This window comes from Oryza glaberrima, chromosome 7, assembly GCF_000147395.1.
Source record: "Oryza glaberrima chromosome 7, OglaRS2, whole genome shotgun sequence".
Lineage (NCBI taxonomy): Eukaryota > Viridiplantae > Streptophyta > Magnoliopsida > Poales > Poaceae > Oryza > Oryza glaberrima.
In genome coordinates this window covers 19584487-19610277 of record NC_068332.1, presented here as the reverse complement: position 1 = coordinate 19610277, position 25791 = coordinate 19584487, and the positions used below count along the sequence as shown (strand labels likewise).

At 45.5% G+C, this 25791-nt stretch overlaps 2 protein-coding genes across 2 annotated transcripts; both read right to left on the bottom strand.

Annotated features, from left to right (window-relative positions):
* Positions 1 to 2299: 2299 nt before the first annotated feature.
* On the bottom strand, positions 2300 to 5212 carry LOC127779050 (putative mixed-linked glucan synthase 1). Its single transcript, XM_052305729.1, has 2 exons — positions 4232 to 5212; positions 2300 to 4139 (listed from the first exon to the last, which is right to left on the bottom strand). Exons 1-2 carry the CDS (start codon positions 5150 to 5152, stop codon positions 2481 to 2483), a joined length of 2580 nt encoding a protein of 859 aa, XP_052161689.1. The 5' UTR covers positions 5153 to 5212; the 3' UTR covers positions 2300 to 2480.
* An 8910-nt stretch (positions 5213 to 14122) lies between these two features.
* On the bottom strand, positions 14123 to 17207 carry LOC127779049 (mixed-linked glucan synthase 2). Its single transcript, XM_052305728.1, has 2 exons — positions 16055 to 17207; positions 14123 to 15962 (listed from the first exon to the last, which is right to left on the bottom strand). Exons 1-2 carry the CDS (start codon positions 17063 to 17065, stop codon positions 14304 to 14306), a joined length of 2670 nt encoding a protein of 889 aa, XP_052161688.1. The 5' UTR covers positions 17066 to 17207; the 3' UTR covers positions 14123 to 14303.
* Between the last annotated feature and the right edge of the window lie 8584 nt (positions 17208 to 25791).

Sequence of the window (25791 nt, the reverse complement as noted above, 5' to 3'; positions counted from 1 at the left end):
GGCGGCTGTTAAATGTCAATTCTATACCGCCAACATTTACATAAAGTTCAAATAATAAAACATCCAACATATTAATAGGTGCTTAATCTCACATATTCCACAAGTGTTGGTGTATATTTGTATGCAGGTGATAAACCCCGATGTTGGGAGGAAATCTAGACTAAAGTGAGGAGAATTATGTATCCCTACAAGGATGGGTTGTGAACTTAATCAAAACATCAGTGAATCAACCTAAAACTCCGAGAAATGGATAGAGGCCAGGAGGGCCCAGCCCAGGTTCGGCCGAACCCCCTGATCGCCGTTGATCCTAGGGTTTGGCGTGGACATTCCAGATGTTCTCCCAATGACGGTTGCGGGGCAGTTCGGACATTTCCCCTTCACACAACCGTCATAACTGCCCTATAAAAGGACCACACTTCATTCACTCTCACACACACTTCCAAGTTTGAGCCGAATTATAAGAGGCTCTATTGTACAATATTGTCTACTAGAATAGGAAGAGAGTAGAGTAGAAGAGGTCGGAAGAATTCCGGAGTTGCCGGTAATCTTGTCCTATTTCTTTTATTCTGTTTATTACTCTGAATTCAATATAATATTCTTCTTGAGTAATTTAGATTTATCTTGTGAGAATTATCTCTTAGTTAGTTCCTAAATAGCATACGGGATTATTGTTCACTATAATCAACTAAAATATAGTGATTACTTTGGTGAGTTATAAACACAAAAGTAGATAGAAATTCCTTAGACGTGGTGTTTAGGTAATTATTATCCAGTAATTGCTGCGTATCCCACAGAACGTTTGAGGTAGGTATAGAGGTGGTGACAGCCCTCGAGATCACTTAAGTCCTCCCTGTCCGGGTACGTAGTAAAGCGACATCTGGGAATAGCGGGTTGCCAGTGCCTGAAGTATTGCATTAGGATTAAAGTTAAGCTTTCCCTAGACACTGTTTCTCACTAGTAAATCCTCTCTATCCTGGCCTATCTTTTGCTTGGTATCCTTGGATGAACCAGAGGAAGATTTGACCACACACGTTCTCTTGGATTCGATACCCTTATAATACTCCGTAGGGAAAGTGCTACATCGGTATATCCGTACGCTTGCGGATTTTATCAGTGTCCGTATTAAATACCAATAGAGGTTAAGCGTGCTTGGCCTGGAGTTGTGTTGGGAGGGCAGTCTATGACCTATAAAAGATATCATATGTAGGTGGGCTGGCTGGGAGAGACGGGATGTTACACCTGAGTTATGGCTAACAAAAATAAGCCACTTTAGCTAGCAAAAGAAAAGCACACTTTTTTTAGTTGATAACACGTGACAGCATAAAAAATGAAAGGGCATCTTGTCATAAGTGTGACCATGAATTAAATAATGAGCTAACTTGATTAAATTTGTCTAATATGAGATGGGACAATCTTTGGAAGTAAACCAAACAACCCCTTAGATTAACTATTATAGTTCTAATTTCTGAAGATGATAAAAGATTTATACTTGACCTCCATTTGTTGGGTGTAAAGTTAAAATTAGTGTAGTACTTGGGTGCAAAGTTAAAATTAGTGCATATATAGTTACATATACTCGTAGGATCGTAAATAGTCTTTTTAATTACCTTAAAATCTAGCTTCTGAGGTAAGAGATTTCCCACTTATATATTACATCTTTTGCCCTTTTTACAATCAATATATTACTATTCACCAACACTAATATGTCCATGTGCTCTCATCTTCTGCGTAATTAAAAAACTTTAAATGCAAAAATTCAATAAAAAGTTATTTAAGAGAACTTAATTAGAGTCAAAATGTCATGTCAAACAAATTCAAATCATCGTAATTTCAAAACAAAAATTCAAGTATCACCCAAGTAGCTGAGTAGCCTATATAGACTACTCCCTCTGTTTCAGGTTACCATTTCAGGTTATAAGATGTTTTGACTTTGGTCACAATTAAACTGTTTCAAGTTTAACTAAGCTTGTAGATAAAATAATAACATTTTCAAACCAACACAAATTTATTATGAAAATATATTCAATTATTGATTTAATGAAACTAATTTGGTATTATAAATATTATTATATTTGTCTATAAACTTAGTCAAATTTAAAGTAGTTTGACTTTGACCAAAGTTAAAACGTCTTATAACCTGAAACTGATGGAGTAGTGAATAGGTTAAAATTAGTGCACTTGACTTTTAGAGATGTACTAGCATAGTTGTGTATTTGCGAACGTCTTCTGTGTTAAAAAAAAAATCGAACAGAGTAAAGCCGTAAAATATATCCGAACATATAAAGTCGACAAATCACGCTGGAGAAATTCAAATCTTGTCATTTTTAAAGAAGAACAATCCAAGTCTCACTCGTATAGAGCAGACTAGCAATATAGTCAGCCGCTCCTATGACGTAACGACATAACAGAAGTAACAACCAATTATTGCACCAAGAAAATAATCAAATATTCAAATCAAATCAAACGCGATCGAACTGTCCCTACCCGGATGGCCCGGTCAGCGACGCCGCCGCTTTTCCGAGAGAAGCAGCACCACCTGACAACTCAGCTTGGTACGGTGCACCGAAGGCGACGTACATGGACGCCACGGCGGCGACGGCCATCGCCATCGCCACGAACAGCACGGCCGGCCGCTTCCCCCATTGACCCATGACCCCGAGCGCGAACGGGTAGAGGAGCACCAGGATCCACACGTTGAACACCATCCCGAGCACGGCGAGCCACCCCGGCTCGGTGAGCGGCCCCCACGCCGCCGCCTTGCCGACCGCCACCCCGACGGCGGCGACGTTCACGACCATGATGACGATGGTCGGGATCAGCAGAGGCACCCACCGCACGGTGTACAGGTCGGCGAACTTGTCGCCGGAGCTGGCTGCCGTCTGCTTCGACGTGAGGCGGAAGTAGATGCCCTTCCCGGTGACGAGCTTGAGCGCCATGTACAGCACCGCCGTCGGGTACACCCCCGTGGATCCGATCATGTAGAACTGCTCGTTGCGGCACCAGTCCAGCAGCGTGATGCCAGCCCACTTCACCTCGAACATGCCGATCACGTGGATCATGGCGATGACGGCGACGAGGTAGAGGAGGTACTCGCCGAACGGCCGCTGGATGTAGTACTGCTCGGAGATGAGCCACATCACCGGGAAGAGGTTGTAGAAGAAGATGAACACGGTCACGATCGGGTAGGTCGACATGTTGAGGTAGGCGACGCGCTGCAGCGGGTGGAGGCGGCGGCCGGCGAGGAGGGCGTTGCTGTGGGAGAAGAACATCTCGAGCGAGCCGCCCGACCATCGGAGGATCTGGTAGAGGCGCTCGGTGAGGTTGATCGGCGCCGTGCCGCGGAACGCGGCGGGCTCCACTGAGGCGTACACGGAGCGCCACCCCTGCCGGTGCATGCGGAACCCGGTCACCACGTCCTCCGTCGCGATGTTGTACACCCACCCGACGTCTCTCCCCCATGACGTCCCGTCCTCATACGCGCACGCCGTCAGGGCGGCGAGGTCGCCGGCGACCGACTCGTCGAGCACCGCCAGCGGCGTGATCGACCGTTCTTGGTTGGCGCCGTCCAGCATCGTGCCGACGAACGACGTCGAGCTGCCGAACTTGTTGGCGATGTCCATAGCCTTGATCTGGCTCGCCGCCGCTCCCCAGCGCGGCGGCTCCACGCCGTAGAGCGCGACGCGGCGGAACATGGTGCCGGTGCCGAGGTAGGAGGGCCCCTGGAGGCCGTTGAGGGAGAGCATGGTGCCGTCGAAGAAGACGCGGTTATGGTTCGCGTACCGGTCCGTCGGGTCAACGTCGTCGAACCGCTGCGGGAACTGGACGAACGCCGTGTTCTCGCCGCCGCGGCCGCGGCCGTCGAGCATGAAGCACATCGGCGCCCTGAACGCCTGCGAGTTGTTGACGTAGTGGTCGCCGTCGAAGTTGATGACGAACGGCGCGTTCGACAGCAGCGCGGACACGCGGAGCATCACGTTCATGGCGCCGGCCTTCTTCTGGTGGTTGTATCCGGGCCTCTTCTCGCGCGAGATGTACACCAGCATGGGGAGCCGCACGTCGACACCGCTGAAATCAACCGGATTCTCAGCACTCGCCGCCAATCCAAGCCTCGGTTTACAGCTTGGATGGTTCAGTAAAACCTATCAAAAACACACAAAAAACCATTCACTCTGATACAAATTGTCCGGACAAGATTGTAGACAGAAATTAAACATGTGTAGTGCCCAAATACCTGAACAATTCCAGCATGTTTCCCTCTCTGGTGGTTGTCAGCCGGCTCAAACCATGTGCCGGGCCAATGTGTGCCATCAGCCATCCATGTCGCATTTTCGCCGGCATGTTTGGCGTTGTACACATCAGATCGCTGGCGAATGGTGCTCGAGAGGGAGTCGATCCTGACCTTGAACTCCTCGTACTCTCGCCGCACACGCCGGTGATCGCTCATCAGCTCGCCGGGGACGCCGCCTTTGTACGCCTGCGTCTTCATCGCGAAGTAGTTCTCCGGCGACCTCGGCTCGACGCAGTGCTTCCGGCAGAAGGGCACCCACAGCTCGGCGAACTTGGCGACCTCCACCATGGCCTCGTAGTGGACCAGCGTCCCGCCGTCGTCGGACAGGTAGCAGGCGTACCTGTCCACCGGGTAGTCGGCGGCGAGGATGGAGAGGATGGTGTTCACGGTGTAGAGTATCGGCTCGTCGACGGGGTCGACGGTGGTGACGAAGACGTCGACGCCGGGTAGGTCGCCGGAGTGCCGGTCGGCGAGGGCGGCGATGTCCGGGACGCGCTTGATGGGGCTCAGCTTCGGTAGCTGGTTGAGCACCCACGAGAAGCCGAACCAGACGTCGCCGGCCATGGACATTGTCCACAGCCACGCGCCGTCGCGGTTCTTGTGACGTATGCGCCACGCGAAGAAGGCGACGATGGCGATCAGTCGCGCCAGGATCAAGAACCTGTAAGGATGAAGGATGCTGCCCTTGACCTTGTACGTCTGGAACAGCGGCGGCCGGCCGCCGCCGTCGCTGCCGCGGGCCCCCGACACGTCCGCTTCGTCGACGGCCACCCACACATCGTCCTTGCCGCCGTCGTTCACCCGCGTAGCCGCGGGCGACCAGCATCCGTTAGTCCAGCTTGTCACCGCTGCCGCCGCGGACATCGTGGAAGCCGTGGTGGCCGCCGCCAAGCATGCAATGCACCTAGTTAGCTAGCTCCTCCTTGTCCATGGCAAATTATTTCACGCCAAGCGGGCTTTATGCCTTTATGTAGCGCCGCAAACAACATGAGTTTCATGGGTCTGTTTGAGAGCTTCTTGCAACTACTGTACTGCTTCTTCTAAAATCAGAATCTCTTTTAAACATTATTTTTTAAAATTCTATGAATCCAACAATATAAATTAGAAAATAACTACCAACTAGTTAATTATTAGAATTTTAAGCTTCACCCTAAATAATGACGTGTCTACCTACCAAGTCAATGTGCTACTATTGCTACTATACGGCCTCCACCAGACCACCACACTAGCGCAAGCTGAGCATTTTACTTTCTCCGTACCAAATTATTGCTACCTAGAATTAGAGAATTTTGGTGAGAGAGTAGTGATTTCTATGCCCACGGTTTCTTTATCACCAACACTATCATACTCCTAGTTGCTGCAAGTTTGATAAAAGAGAGGACGAAAAATACATAGTTTGAGTATAGTGTGTTGGCTGCAGGAAGTTACTACCTCCGTTCGATCAAAATATCTTATATTTTGAGACGGAGGAGGTACTAGTCGAGTATAGAAACAGAAACTACAGATTAATTCTTGTTCTTCGTTGACTAGCAGATCCAAGTCACGTCTTCAAAGAAGAAAATGTTACTACGCTGCACGCCTGCACCAGCAAGTTTTCATGTTGTTTTATCTAAATTCCGAATTTCTGATGATGCTATCAAGCGCGTGTACGTACGCGTGAGCTTGATCGGATCTTTACAAAATTTAATTACAGTATTTTTTTTTTTTGTGAAAAGACGAGCTGAAAGTTGAAACCAGTGTACTAGCTTGCTGCTGTGCTGGTCAGAGGGGAACAAAAAACAATTTTTATTTTTTAAAAAGGAGAGGTCAAAGAGAGCACCGGATACGCGAAGCTGACTGGTGTACACAGCCCAATTGTACCAACGCAGCCTCCGGCTCGTACGACCAGCTCGCCCACTGATAGTAACTGAGATATTCCATCTCTTACGGTCTTACCTAACCTTGTCAGTTGCCAGTGGAGTTGTTTAAGTTTTCCTGAAGAAGGTTACGGAGTAATTAGCATAAGTAAAGCGAGAAGTTTGTACTTATATATATATATATATATATATATATATATATATATATATATAACATATAACTCTGCGAACCGCTTTCTGTTTCTACAATCTTTTTATAGTTGTCTACTTGTCTATTTATAGTTAACTTGTTTGTTCTAGGTTTTTTATATGCTTAGACTTCTTTCCACTCAGATATTATATTGTACAATTGCTTCAGGAATACATTTATGTTTGGGAAGTGCTGGACATTGCAGGAGTTGTGTTCCAAGAAGGGACTTTGGAATGAGGATACAATCCAATGGAGATGGTCGGCCAACGGCCTCTATACGGCAAGGTCTGCATACACCATGCAGTTCAGGGGAAAACAAGATCAGAGTCCGCTATTCTCATATAGAAAACTTGGGCGTCGGCCAAGCAAAAGTTCTGGCCAAAGAACAAGAACAGAATATGGACGGTGGATCGATTACAATGCCGAGGCTGGCTAAATAACTATTTTTGCCAACTGTGTTTTAGAAATCTAGAAACTGTGCAGCACCTCTTCAAGGAGTGCCCCTTCATGCAGAGGGTTTGGCAGGAGATAGGCCACCAGATCAGACCAAATCGATTCTTGAACACGAGCAATGATGACACCCTACTCAATTGGTGGCACCAGCAGACAAATAGGGCGGAAAAATTGCAAAAGAAGGGACTACGATCTGTCTTCATGACCACGCTTTGGGAGGTTTGGATAGAAAGAAACAATCGCATCTTCAGGAACATCGAATCTACACCACCGGCACTTACAAGCAAGATTATGGATGAACTCCAATTGTGGGAGTTGGCGGGTGCTAAGGGAGTGCAGTGTATAATGTCGCGAGAATAGGCTTGTTTTAATTTCTACTCTCTCCATCCCAAAATATAACAACTTTTAGTTCTTAGGATTTGTCCCAAAATATAACAACTTCTCCACCAACATTCTCTTCTCAACCAATCGCAACCCTCCACCATTCACTTTTCCCACCTACCTCCACTGCTCATCCAATCACAATCCTCCACCATTCACTTTTACCTAATTTCTTAATAACCGTGTCCAACTTTAAAACTTCTTATATTATTATGGGACGGAGGGAGTAGTTATTTGCGGGAGACATTTCTGTTCTAGGAATGTCATTCCTCCTCCTGTATGGTTATTCTCTTCCTTCTATAATATAAAACCAGCTTTGTTGGGTTCTTTAAAAAAAGATATTATATTATTATATATATTAGTACCTCTTCTCTATCAATATATACGAGGCAAAGCTTTTGCCCACTTTTTTTTAAAAAAATGTTATATTTAAAGAGATGGATATAACAAATTTATAATAAAAGTCATTAACTTGATTGGAATATCGGACTGAACCAAGAAAGTCCAAACTAATCTGATGTGAGTATGTGACTTTAAGCAACAATGCATAAAAAATTAGAGACGACATATAAGATAGGCAACGCTTGCTTTAGCCCGAATAGAACATCGGATCTAACCGAGAAAGTCCTAGCAACGCCAATGAAAGCGAAGATGACGGAGCTTACTTCTCGTCGGAGATCGAACTTAACCGATGTATCCCCCCTCGAAATTAACTAAGAACTCGCCGGGATAAAAAGGGTGGTGATGCGTTGAAAATAATTGTATTGATTTATGAAGATTGATTAAAACAACTTCGGTTGTACATATTTATAACTCCGGGTTGATACTAGTCTTGATCGGACACAATACAAGTTTTCTAAAGATAAAATAAAAGATACAAGTCAAGATCAGACACTAAACAAAACTTTTTGAAGATAACAGAAAATTACTAAATTATGTCCAATTAATAGGTAGAATTAAATTGCCACACTATGATCTTCACGATTCCTTCCGGAGATCGGTCTCTTCTACATAGGTTTACATTAGTTGATCGACTTCTTTCCTTACATTTTTTTTTGAGAATTACACAGTACAACACAGACACTCACAACGCACGCGCACTCACCCCTATGAGCATCTTCGAAGACTGGGCCGGCAAATCCTGGAGAGATTGACGAGGTCACCATAGGCGCCTCGCTGTCGACGGGTACGTCGTCTACCACTGAAAGCACAACGCCGTTAAATCCTGAAAAATTCGCTCCCATGGGGAGTCGAACCCAGGACCTCAGGTGCTACTGAGGCTCTTATAACCACTAGGCTACAGGCCCTTTCGCTCTTTCCTTACCTGAATGCAGTAAAAAAACATACCATATTTTGGCGTTAATAGAAGGACAACATGAAGTCATCCAGACATATAAAGAGAATACTGATATAGTCTGTCAGGAAGCTGAAAAACTCCGGAGTGATAGCATTGTACTATGTTCAGACTGCTAAAAATCTGGCAAATCAGTTCACTAAGGGTCTATCGCGTAATGTGATAGGCAGTGCATCGAGTGAGATGGGCTTGGATCCACTTGAGTTACACAATAGTGATAGTCCGTCCTTTATGATTAGAGATCCTGTGAATTAGGATGGTGAAACAAGTTATTTGGTAGCTAGGAGGAGAGACCCAAAGCTCATTTCTATGATGTACTTATCTCCTTATTTGTATGGTGGGTTGGTGCATTCCCTTATGTGACCTGAGTGGCTTTTCTTAAACAAGATATGTTAGCCTACAGAACATCTTAGAATGAACACACCTATATGAGTCCGACTGCTAGCCAAAGTCTATGAGATTTAGGTGATCTCTAGATACTCATGAAAAGGCCTGGAGTACAACTTATACACACCACACAAAGGAGATGCTAATGACAGTCTAGTATCAATTAAGAAATTGAGTAAAGCCTAACTGCACAAGACCGACAATTCAAGGAATAGTCCATTGTTCAGTTGTGGTCAAGTGTAACTCCTTTTTCTAGGTGAAAGTTCAACTTCACAGTCTACGCCGAAATACTGAGAACATTTCTGTGAGCCCTGAAATTAGGTGGGGATTATTGTTAGAACTAAATGGGTTAGGCCCAATTTATTCCTAGTAAATTCTATGGGTCCACAGTTAGTGTTAATGGATTAATACCAGTTTGAAAAGTGTAACGCCTCGTTTTTCGCGAGACGTTAAAAAACCTAATTAATAAAATCCTAATTGTGAAAATTTTCATTCTTTGTGGCCGAGTCTAAGTCATGCCGTGGATCTCAGTTTAAATCTCCTTGATCCCTCTCGTCGAAATCAAAAATTGTCTCCTCGAAATTCCCATTCCAAAGACAACTCCGACATTCAATCTATTCCTTTGAATCCTCGCCAAATGCTTGTCCCCGATTCCAAGAAAATATTAAATCCCTACCTTAAATCCATCCCTGTCTATCGATCGACCTATCTATCGCCCTATCCATCCATCTATGTATTGCTCTATCGTCATCTCCCGTCGTTCCGTTTTTCAATGATGACTTTCTCCTTGGATCCTTTCCTTTACCTCTCCGTCCGTGAGTTCAAACATCACATTTGAATTCAATTCTAAATCCAAATCCGAATCCAATACCTCCAAATCAAATCTTTTGGAAAAGTCTATTTTGCGTCCCTCTTGATCGTTGGGCCGTTTCTCTCTTGCTCGGCCCATCCTCTTCACTCGGCCCTCCCATTCCTCACGTGCAGCGCACGTGCAAACCGAGAGAGAAGCAGCCCTCTCCCCCGAGATTGCTAATCCGCGCAGACGCGCCAGATTAGCAACTCGCGCGCACTCCGAGTCCGTAGCGCCTCACGTTCCTTTTTTTTTTCCCTTTTCTGTATTTTCGGTTCCGCTTCTTGCGTGGGAGGTTAAGCGCGTGGGCCCACTAGTCATTAGCACTAATAATAGTGCTAAGCGTGTAGATTAATTTAATTATAGATTTTATTATATCAAAATAATATACAAATAGTTAAGTTGAAAAGTTTCAGAAATATGATGAAATTTTCAAAAGTTGAGTTGAAAGTTTTTTTAAAAAATATTTTGAAAGTTAAAATTTCAAGGTGACGGTTTTGAAATTTGAGTTGAAAGCTTTCAAATTCAAGTTTGGAAGTTTTCATATTTGAGTTGAAAGTTTTTAAGTTTTGAGCTAAAAGTTTTCAAATTTCAGGTCGAAAGTTTTCAAATTCTGGTCGAAAGTTTTCAAATTCAGGTAGAAAGTTTTCAAATTCAAGTTGAAAGTTTTCAAATTTTGAATTGAAAGTTTTCAAATCTTTCAAATTCCGGTCGAAAGTTTTCAAATTCAGGTAGAAAGTTTTCAAATTCAAGTTGAAAGTTTTCAAATTTTGAGTTGAAAGATTCTTTCAACTCAAAATTTGAAAACTTTCAAGTCAAAATTAAAAACTTTCAATTCTATATTTGTAAAGAGGTCTGCGAAAGATTAAAAAATCGAAAAGAAACGGCAAAGAAGAAGAAGAAGAACACGCATAAAATTAAAAAAAAGTGTAAACAGTAAGAAGAAAAAAAAAGGCACGGGGAGAAGGCCAGCTGCCGCGCACGCTTGCTAAATTGCTGGCGCGTACGCGCGCTAGCAACCCCCGGTGGAAGGGAAGCAGATCCTCTGACTTAACTGCACATGCAGTTGAGTCACTGACATGTGGGTCCCACTTTGCAATGGCCCACATGTCAGTGACTCAACTGCACACAGAGGATCCCTTTCCCGGTGGAAGGCAGCGTGGGCCTTTGAGCTTTGAGGCGGACAGTGGTGGCGTGCGCGCGGCACGCCGGCCGGACGGCACCGCCTCCGCTCTATCCGTGCAAGGACATTGTACCAAAGGAGATGCCGAGATGGGCAGTAGGCGGTGACGCCTCTTCATGTGCCTCGGCAAATGATGGCTGAGACAGCCGGAGAACGACGCTCACGCAAGATTGATTCTTTTCTTTTCCTGTTTCACTCATTGTGTTGGAGAGGAGTCGAGGCGCATCAGTCAGAACCTCGTCCGGAACAGCGTCCTTTCTTGGACGCTCTTCGAAAGTGCGTCCAAATCTAAACGTTATTGGCAACAGAGTTCATTATTTTTACAAATTCGATCTAAGATTTACTAATTATTTAATTCAAGTACGTCACTAATAATTACTATAAATAAAAAAAATCGAGAAAAAGCAAGTGCACCTGGAGTAGATTGGGCCAATGGAGGACCGCGGCAAGCTGATCCACTGCCGACGAATCAAAGCCGTCCTTTGCCTTAAGCAACTTAGAGCAAGTATAATAGTGGGCTATAAGAAGGCTGAATGCTGAGGTGGATGGGAGAAAAGAGGAGAGAGATGAGAAGCGGGCTGTAAGTTTACAGCCAGCTTAGACACAGGAACCAAGAAAATCTGTAAGACAGACATGTGGACCATATATTTATAGTGAAGAGTTAACCACTATATGAGTGAGCTGATAGATAGGCTATAAGTAAGTAGCTGGCTGCATTATTATCCTTGCTCTTAAGGGGTTGTTTGGATGTTATGCTAACATTATTGTCATTAACCTGATGTGACATCCCGGTCCAGGGTCTAATAGAATTAATAGAATAGTCATATCAACAAGTTGCAACTTTTTTTGGAAACCGATTTCCAAAGAACTCTGAGGTTGTTGGCGGCTGTTAAATGTCAATTCTATACCGCCAACATTTACATAAAGTTCAAATAATAAAACATCCAACATATTAATAGGTGCTTAATCTCACATATTCCACAAGTGTTGGTGTATATTTGTATGCAGGTGATAAACCCCGATGTTGGGAGGAAATCTAGACTAAAGTGAGGAGAATTATGTATCCCTACAAGGATGGGTTGTGAACTTAATCAAAACATCAGTGAATCAACCTAAAACTCCGAGAAATGGATAGAGGCCAGGAGGGCCCAGCCCAGGTTCGGCCGAACCCCCTGATCGCCGTTGATCCTAGGGTTTGGCGTGGACATTCCAGATGTTCTCCCAATGACGGTTGCGGGGCAGTTCGGACATTTCCCCTTCACACAACCGTCATAACTGCCCTATAAAAGGACCACACTTCATTCACTCTCACACACACTTCCAAGTTTGAGCCGAATTATAAGAGGCTCTATTGTACAATATTGTCTACTAGAATAGGAAGAGAGTAGAGTAGAAGAGGTCGGAAGAATTCCGGAGTTGCCGGTAATCTTGTCCTATTTCTTTTATTCTGTTTATTACTCTGAATTCAATATAATATTCTTCTTGAGTAATTTAGATTTATCTTGTGAGAATTATCTCTTAGTTAGTTCCTAAATAGCATACGGGATTATTGTTCACTATAATCAACTAAAATATAGTGATTACTTTGGTGAGTTATAAACACAAAAGTAGATAGAAATTCCTTAGACGTGGTGTTTAGGTAATTATTATCCAGTAATTGCTGCGTATCCCACAGAACGTTTGAGGTAGGTATAGAGGTGGTGACAGCCCTCGAGATCACTTAAGTCCTCCCTGTCCGGGTACGTAGTAAAGCGACATCTGGGAATAGCGGGTTGCCAGTGCCTGAAGTATTGCATTAGGATTAAAGTTAAGCTTTCCCTAGACACTGTTTCTCACTAGTAAATCCTCTCTATCCTGGCCTATCTTTTGCTTGGTATCCTTGGATGAACCAGAGGAAGATTTGACCACACACGTTCTCTTGGATTCGATACCCTTATAATACTCCGTAGGGAAAGTGCTACATCGGTATATCCGTACGCTTGCGGATTTTATCAGTGTCCGTATTAAATACCAATAGAGGTTAAGCGTGCTTGGCCTGGAGTTGTGTTGGGAGGGCAGTCTATGACCTATAAAAGATATCATATGTAGGTGGGCTGGCTGGGAGAGACGGGATGTTACACCTGAGTTATGGCTAACAAAAATAAGCCACTTTAGCTAGCAAAAGAAAAGCACACTTTTTTTAGTTGATAACACGTGACAGCATAAAAAATGAAAGGGCATCTTGTCATAAGTGTGACCATGAATTAAATAATGAGCTAACTTGATTAAATTTGTCTAATATGAGATGGGACAATCTTTGGAAGTAAACCAAACAACCCCTTAGATTAACTATTATAGTTCTAATTTCTGAAGATGATAAAAGATTTATACTTGACCTCCATTTGTTGGGTGTAAAGTTAAAATTAGTGTAGTACTTGGGTGCAAAGTTAAAATTAGTGCATATATAGTTACATATACTCGTAGGATCGTAAATAGTCTTTTTAATTACCTTAAAATCTAGCTTCTGAGGTAAGAGATTTCCCACTTATATATTACATCTTTTGCCCTTTTTACAATCAATATATTACTATTCACCAACACTAATATGTCCATGTGCTCTCATCTTCTGCGTAATTAAAAAACTTTAAATGCAAAAATTCAATAAAAAGTTATTTAAGAGAACTTAATTAGAGTCAAAATGTCATGTCAAACAAATTCAAATCATCGTAATTTCAAAACAAAAATTCAAGTATCACCCAAGTAGCTGAGTAGCCTATATAGACTACTCCCTCTGTTTCAGGTTACCATTTCAGGTTATAAGATGTTTTGACTTTGGTCACAATTAAACTGTTTCAAGTTTAACTAAGCTTGTAGATAAAATAATAACATTTTCAAACCAACACAAATTTATTATGAAAATATATTCAATTATTGATTTAATGAAACTAATTTGGTATTATAAATATTATTATATTTGTCTATAAACTTAGTCAAATTTAAAGTAGTTTGACTTTGACCAAAGTTAAAACGTCTTATAACCTGAAACTGATGGAGTAGTGAATAGGTTAAAATTAGTGCACTTGACTTTTAGAGATGTACTAGCATAGTTGTGTATTTGCGAACGTCTTCTGTGTTAAAAAAAAAATCGAACAGAGTAAAGCCGTAAAATATATCCGAACATATAAAGTCGACAAATCACGCTGGAGAAATTCAAATCTTGTCATTTTTAAAGAAGAACAATCCAAGTCTCACTCGTATAGAGCAGACTAGCAATATAGTCAGCCGCTCCTATGACGTAACGACATAACAGAAGTAACAACCAATTATTGCACCAAGAAAATAATCAAATATTCAAATCAAATCAAACGCGATCGAACTGTCCCTACCCGGATGGCCCGGTCAGCGACGCCGCCGCTTTTCCGAGAGAAGCAGCACCACCTGACAACTCAGCTTGGTACGGTGCACCGAAGGCGACGTACATGGACGCCACGGCGGCGACGGCCATCGCCATCGCCACGAACAGCACGGCCGGCCGCTTCCCCCATTGACCCATGACCCCGAGCGCGAACGGGTAGAGGAGCACCAGGATCCACACGTTGAACACCATCCCGAGCACGGCGAGCCACCCCGGCTCGGTGAGCGGCCCCCACGCCGCCGCCTTGCCGACCGCCACCCCGACGGCGGCGACGTTCACGACCATGATGACGATGGTCGGGATCAGCAGAGGCACCCACCGCACGGTGTACAGGTCGGCGAACTTGTCGCCGGAGCTGGCTGCCGTCTGCTTCGACGTGAGGCGGAAGTAGATGCCCTTCCCGGTGACGAGCTTGAGCGCCATGTACAGCACCGCCGTCGGGTACACCCCCGTGGATCCGATCATGTAGAACTGCTCGTTGCGGCACCAGTCCAGCAGCGTGATGCCAGCCCACTTCACCTCGAACATGCCGATCACGTGGATCATGGCGATGACGGCGACGAGGTAGAGGAGGTACTCGCCGAACGGCCGCTGGATGTAGTACTGCTCGGAGATGAGCCACATCACCGGGAAGAGGTTGTAGAAGAAGATGAACACGGTCACGATCGGGTAGGTCGACATGTTGAGGTAGGCGACGCGCTGCAGCGGGTGGAGGCGGCGGCCGGCGAGGAGGGCGTTGCTGTGGGAGAAGAACATCTCGAGCGAGCCGCCCGACCATCGGAGGATCTGGTAGAGGCGCTCGGTGAGGTTGATCGGCGCCGTGCCGCGGAACGCGGCGGGCTCCACTGAGGCGTACACGGAGCGCCACCCCTGCCGGTGCATGCGGAACCCGGTCACCACGTCCTCCGTCGCGATGTTGTACACCCACCCGACGTCTCTCCCCCATGACGTCCCGTCCTCATACGCGCACGCCGTCAGGGCGGCGAGGTCGCCGGCGACCGACTCGTCGAGCACCGCCAGCGGCGTGATCGACCGTTCTTGGTTGGCGCCGTCCAGCATCGTGCCGACGAACGACGTCGAGCTGCCGAACTTGTTGGCGATGTCCATAGCCTTGATCTGGCTCGCCGCCGCTCCCCAGCGCGGCGGCTCCACGCCGTAGAGCGCGACGCGGCGGAACATGGTGCCGGTGCCGAGGTAGGAGGGCCCCTGGAGGCCGTTGAGGGAGAGCATGGTGCCGTCGAAGAAGACGCGGTTATGGTTCGCGTACCGGTCCGTCGGGTCAACGTCGTCGAACCGCTGCGGGAACTGGACGAACGCCGTGTTCTCGCCGCCGCGGCCGCGGCCGTCGAGCATGAAGCACATCGGCGCCCTGAACGCCTGCGAGTTGTTGACGTAGTGGTCGCCGTCGAAGTTGATGACGAACGGCGCGTTCGACAGCAGCGCGGACACGCGGAGCATCACGTTCATGGCGCCGGCCTTCTTCTGGTGGTTGTATCCGGGCCTCTTCTCGCGCGAGATGTACACCAGCATGGGGAGCCGCACGTCGACACCGCTGAAATCAACCGGATTCTCAGCACTCGCCGCCAATCCAAGCCTCGGTTTACAGCTTGGATGGTTCAGTAAAACCTATCAAAAACACACAAAAAACCATTCACTCTGATACAAATTGTCCGGACAAGATTGTAGACAGAAATTAAACATGTGTAGTGCCCAAATACCTGAACAATTCCAGCATGTTTCCCTCTCTGGTGGTTGTCAGCCGGCTCAAACCATGTGCCGGGCCAATGTGTGCCATCAGCCATCCATGTCGCATTTTCGCCGGCATGTTTGGCGTTGTACACATCAGATCGCTGGCGAATGGTGCTCGAGAGGGAGTCGATCCTGACCTTGAACTCCTCGTACTCTCGCCGCACACGCCGGTGATCGCTCATCAGCTCGCCGGGGACGCCGCCTTTGTACGCCTGCGTCTTCATCGCGAAGTAGTTCTCCGGCGACCTCGGCTCGACGCAGTGCTTCCGGCAGAAGGGCACCCACAGCTCGGCGAACTTGGCGACCTCCACCATGGCCTCGTAGTGGACCAGCGTCCCGCCGTCGTCGGACAGGTAGCAGGCGTACCTGTCCACCGGGTAGTCGGCGGCGAGGATGGAGAGGATGGTGTTCACGGTGTAGAGTATCGGCTCGTCGACGGGGTCGACGGTGGTGACGAAGACGTCGACGCCGGGTAGGTCGCCGGAGTGCCGGTCGGCGAGGGCGGCGAGGTCCGGGACGCGCTTGATGGGGCTCAGCTTCGGGAGCTGGTTGAGCACCCACGAGAAGCCGAACCAGACGTCGCCGACCATGGACATTGTCCACAGCCACGCGCCGTCGCGGTTCTTGTGACGTACGCGCCACGCGAAGAAGGCGACGATGGCGATCAGTCGAAGAAGGATCAGGAACCTGTAAGGATGAAGGATGCTGCCCTTGACCTTGTACGTCCGGAACAGCGGCGGCCGGGCGGCGCCATCGCCGCCGCGGGCCCCGCACACGTCCTTTTCGTCGACGGCCACCCACACGTCATCCTTGCCGCCACCGCCGTCGTTCACCCGCTTGGCCACGGGCGACCGGCGCCCGTTCTGCCCGTCGGCGCCGGCCGCGACGTCACCGCTGGTGGCGTCCACGCGGAGGGCAGCGTTGATCCGGCGAGTCACTGCCGCCGCCGCGGACATCGTGGAAGCCGCGGTGGCCGCCATGCACGGAACACACCTATTTCACTAGCTAGCTCCTCCTTGTCCGTGGCTCCTCCTTGTCCGCGGCGAACTGGTGCACGCCGAGCTGGCTTCATATAGCGCGGCAAACGACATATGAGTTTCATAATGTCGTCTCTACCTGCCTGGTCAAAGTACTACTGCTGCTAGCCTGCTAGTAATACACAACAAGAAGGCAAGAAGCCGCCACCCCTGCAGTGCAGTGCAGATGAGCATTTTCCTTTCTGCATTGTTCTACTCGTCCTTCTAAACAAAATACTACTATCTTCATCCCATAAAAAACCAACATAATATTAAATATGATACATCCTATTCTGATTTATTGTATTAGAATATATCACATCCAGTCCTAAATTAATTTTCTTTTGGACGGAGGGAGTAAGCAACAATTATAGTGTTTGGTGGGAAGTCTGTTCCTCATTTTTACATGTCATATAAAAATGCTTTTAAGAAAATAATAGTATAAATTAATTTAATATATATTACTCCATAAATATGTATGTTTAAATGTAACACATATAAGTAGGGGAAAAACAAATTTGACTATAAACAATATGTAGTTAAATTTATTTTTCTTCTATTTGTATTAGTTATTTCATAACCCTTCCCATAATGTTATTTTAACTATTAATACTGATTATGCAAACAGTAATTCTAGCTTGTGTGGACACTAAGTAATTATAAATCTAATAGAATGTCTTGACTTATATAAATCTAATGTACTTGTAACTGCATTTAGAGTTCAGTTGAATGATAACGTGAAATCGATACTGATCGAAGGTAAACTGACGTCATAAAGAAAGAGCCTTGCGGTTTGTTTTGTCTTGTGCTGCGATATGTTTTTTCTTGTGTGTTTCTACTATTTGTATGTTCCGATATGTAATGTTTGTCTTGCATGCGCCCATATTTGTATATTTTGCCTTGCAAGTGATATCTGTAAAATCGCGTGAAAAAGAGCGGAGTAGGAGACGACGTAGACAGATCTGCACTCCAGGACGTAGGTTGGGCTTGTGGACGGAGCTGGACTCATGGCCTACTCCGGACGGACCTAGACTTCTAGACGTACATGAGCGCGATGACGAAATCTATATATACCGGATTTAATCCGGTTAACAGCCCGATCGGGCATTTTTTTATCTACTCCAAAACCACGTTTGATACGGTATATGTACTTTCCATGTAATCACTTCTCACATTTAGTAGTCTGCCCACTTGGTGAGGGATGAAGGTTTTTATTTCGGCCACCCGGGTTCGACTCCCACTTTTCTCTCATTCGTACACCTATTATTACTTGCACAGTTTGCTTCCCGATTTTTTTTCTCTTTTTTCAACAGATTTTTATTTATTATGAAATCTTATCTTATAATGAATTAGTTTTTAATTCGAAAATTAAAAATAATTAAATTATGTACACAAAAATCAATATAAATATATGTTTACCTAGGCCCTAGAATAAGTCTACTTTCCTTCCCTCTCTCAAATCATACAGATTTTTATTTATTATGAAATATTATCTTCTAATGGATTAGTTTTTAATTCAAAAATTGAAAATAATTAGATTATGTACACAAAAATCAATATAAATATATGTTTACCTAGGCCCTAGAATAAGTCTACTTTCCTTCCCTCTCTCAAATCATATTTGCGTGTATTTTTTTTTCTCTCAACCACTAGCACGGACCATGCACATCCGATGGATGAAAAATCAAAAGTTCAGCACCTCTTTCTTCAACAGACTTTTAGTGATTCTGAAATCTTATAATTATATTATATAAAAAAATCAGTATAAACACGTGAACCAACCGATATTTTTTTAAAACATGAAAACTGAATATGTGCATGGTGTGAAACTTCACACCATGCATCCGTTCCTTCTATCTCGGTTTTTGTTAGCGTGTTTTTTAAACTTTCTATATACAAGTTGATGTAAAATACTAGATATTTTTCCTTAATTTTTGTAATAATAAAACTCAATTAATCATACGCTAAGAGGTTTTCTACAAAAGAAAAAGGAACGGCATGGTACGGCTGGCACTGTTCAGGTTTTGTAGGTTAGAGCATAGCTGTATACTGTTGCATTGTGATTATAAATCAATGCAATGTTATAGCAATTATCAATTATGAAAAAAGATTATAAAAGTGCCAGAAAAATGTAGTTTAAAATAATTAATGAACTCCCAAAAAATTCATTATTTACTTATACGTAAAGGTGCGTTGCTCGGACGTCAGTTTCTCCAATGCTACAATCATCGGGACCATGTGTTAGGGACATCATTCACATCCTACACGCGTAGAGCGGATTAATTGTCCAAGCACAAATATGCATTTGTGATAACTATGAAGGTGCTTCGATAAATCATTGAGGTTAAATTTCATTCACCTAACCATTACCAGTGCAATGATATCACAGTTTGTCACACAAGGGTTGAGAGAGAGAGTGTGTTTTTATCCATCGTGATTATCATTAGCCTAATGAATAATTTATCTATCTTGAAACATTACTATATACATGTTAACTCTAGACTTTATAGCATTTAACTGTTCCTTTACCCATAACGAAGCACGTGCATTTTTCTAGCATAACAATAACATGATTAAAATAGCCTTCACCCGTTGCAACGCACGGGTATTTTTTCTAGTACACTAAGAAAATCGGATCGTGCGTACTAAGCGGACCGACAAACGAAAAACAATGTGATGTTTGGAAATTTACCATTTTTTTAAAGTAGTTAAGATAAGATAACATATAGATGGAATATGAAGTTACATGTTTGTAAAGATGTATAATATACTAATTATCTTGTCATTCTTTTAAGAAAAAAATATAACATTTTGTAATATGTAAAAACCGAGTAGCGGTCCTCTCAAGGACAAAACTCCACCTAGCTCCCTGTTGGTGACAGAAAACCATCGCCAAAGAAATCACTAGTCGAGTACAGAAACCACAGATTCTCGGTTCTCCGGCCCCTAGCAGCAGCAGCCAAGTCACATCTTCATAGAAGAAAATGTTGCCCTGCACCAGCAACAGTCCAGATCGGGATATTAAAAACAGCTTGATCGAAAGGTACGGGGCAACATATATAGTGTTGTCCAGTCTTGCACACGAACAAGCAACTGAAGCACATTCCTAAACTGTGCACGCGTGCGTCCTTTCTGAATTAATTCTGAATTTCTGGTGATGTTATCAAGCTTGTACGTACGTACGTGAGCTCTGATCGGATCATGACAAAATCTGCCGTATTTTTGTATACAAAAAGAATGAGTTGAAAGTTGAAACCAGTGTAGCTATAGCTGCTGTGCTGGTCAGAGGGGGAGCAAAAAACAATTTAAATAAACAACAGAGGTCAAAGAGAGCATCGGATACGCGATGCTGAGTGGTGGTGGTCTGGTGGACAGCCCAACTGGATGATAGCAACGCAACGGTGAAAAGAAATCAGCAGCCAACCCTGTTGCCTCCGGCTCGTACGACCAGCTCGCCCACTGATAGTAACTGAGATATTCCAGTTCTTACCTAACCTTGCCAGTGGAATTGTTTAATTAAGTTTTTTCAGAAGAAGGTTACTAGTAAGTAGCATAAGAAAAGTGATGAGTCTGTACTTTAGTGTTTCAGCAAATCCATACTGAGTGCAAATTGCTCCGAATTAGCTTGTATGCTTCTTTCCGAAACTCATTTTTTTCATAACAAAGAAAATATATTTTTTAAGTCTCTGCACCAACTTATAATTACCCTCCATTATATTTATGAACACAAGAATTTGAACTTAATGGATGGAGCTATGCACCTACAACCACAACTATCATAGTACTGCATGTCATTCTTTTTATTCCACACTTTAAAACTGGTGTGGGTCAGATCTAATTTTTTTTTTATCAGTTGCCATCAGCAAAATTGGACACATGAAAGCTATATTACTAGATTTGTCATTATGACATCTCTTTTTAATAACTTGTGTTGTTTAACTATAGAGATAATTCTTTTTAAAAATGATCTAAGTTGTGCTTTGGGGGGTAAGCACCGGTGGTGTGCTCGTAGTAGAGTCATAGGTGCATACTTCTAACCATTAGGGTTTAAATTTAAATGCAAACTAATATTACATATACTAGAAAAATCATCCGTGCGTTGCAACGTGTAATGCTATTTTAATTTTATTATTGTTATACAGTTTAGCTAGGGTAAAATTCACAGAGGGAATTTGCTTGGATATTTTTTTTCAAAAAATCATGAGCTGTAATTAGGAGTCTATATTTTATCTCAAGTTAGCATGAGAGTTTTTTTAAAAGATTTCTTATACGGCTCCTTTTATACTTCTAAAAGGAAACAAACTTAAAATCCAACTAAAACACAGATATGTATTTTCAAAAACGAACGAACTTGAAAACCGACCCAAATACGGTTGACGTACTAAACTACCGACAAAAACATTTTTAATTTTTATAATAGTAGAGATAGAGATAGGTGCAATAGGATTTTAGTGAGGTATGCAAGTTGGTGCGTGAGTGAGAATGCGCTCACAATTATACGCTTCTAAAATTTTGACAATTTAACCCTTTTGAAAAACTTATTTCAAGAATTGACAATGATCAAGCTATTATAAAAATAAACCACGACCGTAGTGTCAAGCTTGAAAGCGTTGAGCTGTAACTGCAAGATCTACATAAACAAGAACCTACGAACGAAAAATCGAAAGACTGAAGCTCAAGCAATCGTAAGTGAAATAGCAAAACCGTTAATTTATTTAGTACCTTACCCATCTATTAATCAATAGTCTCCAACTCCCAATATCTCTACGTAGCTTGCAAACACCGTAAAAGTTCTCGATTGATTTATATTAATCTCTAACAATTGAGAAACTGTTAGAGATTTGGACTCGAAGCACTAACCCATCGCCTGTAACACTGGTTACAAACCATTAGAAATTTGGGACTTCACCTGTTACAAATAAGTTTTTTTTTTTACACAAGTGTAGTCTCTCTAATTCCCTTCCGCACTGCTAGAAAAATAATTTTTACAGGCGGCCAAATACGGTTTTCCCGGGCGGGGAGTCATCCGCCGCTATCCCATCGCCTGTGAAAATAGGTGATTTTCGCAGGCGGGTCCGCCACCCGTATGCGAAAATAAAGCGAGGGAACAAAAAAAAAATCCGGCGCTCGCCGGCGCCGGCTTCCCATTCCCCCATCCAATCCCCAATCCAATCCAGTAGTTCACAAATTCACAAAAGCATCATAGTAGCATCACAATTAAATTCACAAATCAAATCAAACGCATCACAATAACTTTCAAAATCATTTCAAAAATCAAAACAAATGCGCCGCCTCCACCCTCACCGTCACCGGCGGTAGCTGCTGCCGCGACTGCCCTCTGCGTCGCCAGATCTGGGAGGAGGGAGGGGAGACGCCGCTGACTCCACTCTCCTCGCCGTTGTTGCTGCTGGTCTGCCCCGAGCCACCGGCCACCGGCCTCCCCCCTCCCCCTCCGGCCAGATCTGGGAGGGAGGGAGGGAGGGGAGCCACCCCGCGCCGCCAGCCGCCGGCCGCCGGCCTCCCCCTCCCCCCTCCGGCCAGATCTGGGAGGGGGGATGGAGGGGAGCCGCCCCGCGCCGCCGGCCACCGGCTTCCCCCTCCCGCCCTCCGGCCACATCTGGGAGGGAGGGAGGGAAGGGAGCCGCTCCACACCGCCGGCTGCCGGCCACCGGCCACCGGCCTCCCCCTCCGCCCCCCCTCCCCCCCCCCCCGGCCAGATCTGGGAGGGAGGGAGTGAGGGGAGCTGCCCCGCGTCGCTGGCCACCACGCATCCGCGCCGCCTTCCGCCGCTCGCGCCGCCGTGCACCGCCTCCGGCCGGCGGCTGGGGAGAGGCCGAGAGGTGAGGTGAGGGTAGGGGAGAGGTGAGGGGGAGGGGAGGGGAGGGGAGAGGACTGGGACTTAGAAAATATCGTGGGGTGGGGGAGACTCATCCGCTGTATTTATATTCCACGCCAATGTTCGCAGGCGGACCAAATAAGAGATCCGCCTATAAAAATGAAGGGTATTTTTGCAGGCGGACTGCTTAAATGGTCCGCCTGCGAAACAATGAGTTTCAACCGGGTTTGTATTTTTTTAGGCGGCTATTTGGTTCCAATGGTCATACTTGCCTAGAAAAATAAAAGGCCAACGTTGCTAAAAATTATTTTTCTAGTAGTGCGGTAAAATTTCATAGATCATGGCACGGCAAAATCAGTTCTTAAACCTTAATTGGAAAAGGTCCACTTTTGATATCTCAACTGTGATATGAGTTCCATTAATATCTCTTAACCACAAAATTGGAAATATAGTCCCTAACTTATAAAACTGGTGCAAATTGAGTCCCTCGATAGTATAGACAACAATTTCGGTTCACGTGGCACCTATGCGATGCACTGATCCAGTCTTCACTCGACGTGGCGTCTACATGGTTCTTATGTCACATTCCAATTAGAAAAAAGAACTAAAAATATGGTTCCTTCCTGACCGGCTTCTCTCTGCTCTCCTCTCCTCCTATTTCTCCCAAGTCCTGACGAGGAGTCAGCAGTGGTGGCTCTGGTGAGCTCAAGCTCGCTAGCCCTTCCGTGGGAGGTGACAGCAGTGGTGAGTGGCCGAAGAGGAGGGGAATCCATTGGTGTTGCAGAGGAGGAGAGAATGGAGGCGAGGGAATTTGGGAGATCGAGCTCGTCAACTCATGTCTAGGAAGGCGGCAACGACGGTGGTTGCCCGAAGAGGAGGGGGTGACTATATGTGGTAGTAGAGAAGGATAGGACGGACAAGGGAGAGGGATGGGTTGGGCTGCCTCGTTGTCGAGCTTATGCTGTGCTACCTCATCGCTGAGGTCGAGCTGCAGCGCCAGATTCAGACGATCGAGCATCCTTGCAAAGGTTGACGCTCCAACGTCTTCCCTCAAATCCCTTTTCCCTTTCCTTCAAATTAAGATGGTTCAGCAACAGCTCTCCTTCTTTGACAGTCATGGCCGTGGTCACGTAGGAGGTGTTGTTGAAGCTGCTGTGGGCGATTCTCACCAATGACCGCCGTGGTGGGCAACTACCACTACCCAGTGCTCCGGGTCACCGCCAACTCCCTCTAGCTAGCCCTCTAACTAATTTCTCTTCTAGCTCTCCGACAACATTTGCTCCATCTATGTACGATGTTTATGCCCTCATCTCCGCGTGCTCGCAGCTTGTCCAACACCTCTTCCACCTCGATTGCCTCCAGTTCGCCCTCCACGGTACCCCACGTCGTCCTCCCACAGTGTTTGCGTCAGTTGTTGTTAAGCGGTGCATCAGCTTAACTCTCTTATTGTAGGTCGGAGTTTTCCCGAGCTACGGTAGCTACACTTCGAAACCATCCGTCCTCTGTAGATTAACACACCTTCCTAACTTCTCCCCGCGCCGTTGTAGAGCTCGATAGAGAGGTGCACGTGGCAAGCAGGGATATGGAGAGGGAGGTAGAGGATACAGGGGATCAGCTCGCTGTGCTAGTTGAGCTCGAGCCCAGCCCGGGCAGAATGAGGGATGGAGATTGTATCAGTGAGATGTGGGGCTTACTGCGGTTTTTATTTTTTTTCCTTGAAGAAGCTTACATGTGGGTCCAACCAATTTCCATTTTTTTTTGTTTGATTGGCATGCCAAGAAATCTCCATGTAGACATATGAAGTTAGCGAGCCACGTAGGTGTCACATCATATAAAACTGTTCTTAATATTATCGAGGGACTTGATTTGTACTTATTTTAAAAGACTAGCAAATATGTCTGTGCGTTGCACCGGGTGAATATCAAACAAATATTGATGGATAAGATTGCTTGTATACTTATAACACGTGCACAAAAATATTGAATTTGTACATACCTCGCAAATATCTCTAAATTTTATACATATGAGTTGTTGTGTAAATCGTGTGAATTCCATATTGCCGTGTTGATCTGGAGTATTACTGATGAGCCAATCTATGGTGATAATTTAGAGGGTGTAGCTCAACGAATTTACATTTGCTATGTATCTCAGTGTTGATATGTTACTACTACAACCATCAATGACCTTTTCTGGGATCCAAGCCTGTCGACCCCGCCAACGTGGCGGCGGTGCAAGGCGCCAAGATGAGGGCCACGGGGCTATTCACCTATCCAGGGTCATCCCCGGCTATGTGGTTGCTGCGGTGCTCAGGCCATCGAGGCGAACATGAGGCACCACCCGATGAAGACGGGGAGAATATTAACAAGGCCACGACACTCAAGGACGTGGTGGGCAGCGTCGCGGAGGTGCTCCCGGCGAACAAGCTAGCCACCAGGGAGGATGCCAACAAGGTGGCGGGCGCCGCTGCGCAGAACGACGAGATGAGTGCCACAGGGCTATTCGCCTGTCCAGGGTCATCCTCAGTCGTGTGGTTGTTGCGGCGCTCAGGCTGTCGAGGCAAACATGAGGCACCACCCGATGATGATGGGGAGAAGATTAACAAGGCCACGACACTCAAGGACGTGGTGATGGGCGGCATCGCGGAAGTCCTCCCGGTGAACAAGCTGGCCACCAGGGAGGACGCCAACAAGGTGGCGGCTGCCGCTGCGCAGAACGACGAGAGGCACGCCGGTGGCAGCAGGGAGCTAACACGATCCATTCCGTCCCGATCCGAATCGATCAGGAATCTAATCCCGCACCGTGTGGATGCGTTTTTCTTTTCCACAGGGAAAGCAATCACCGATGGTAGAGACAA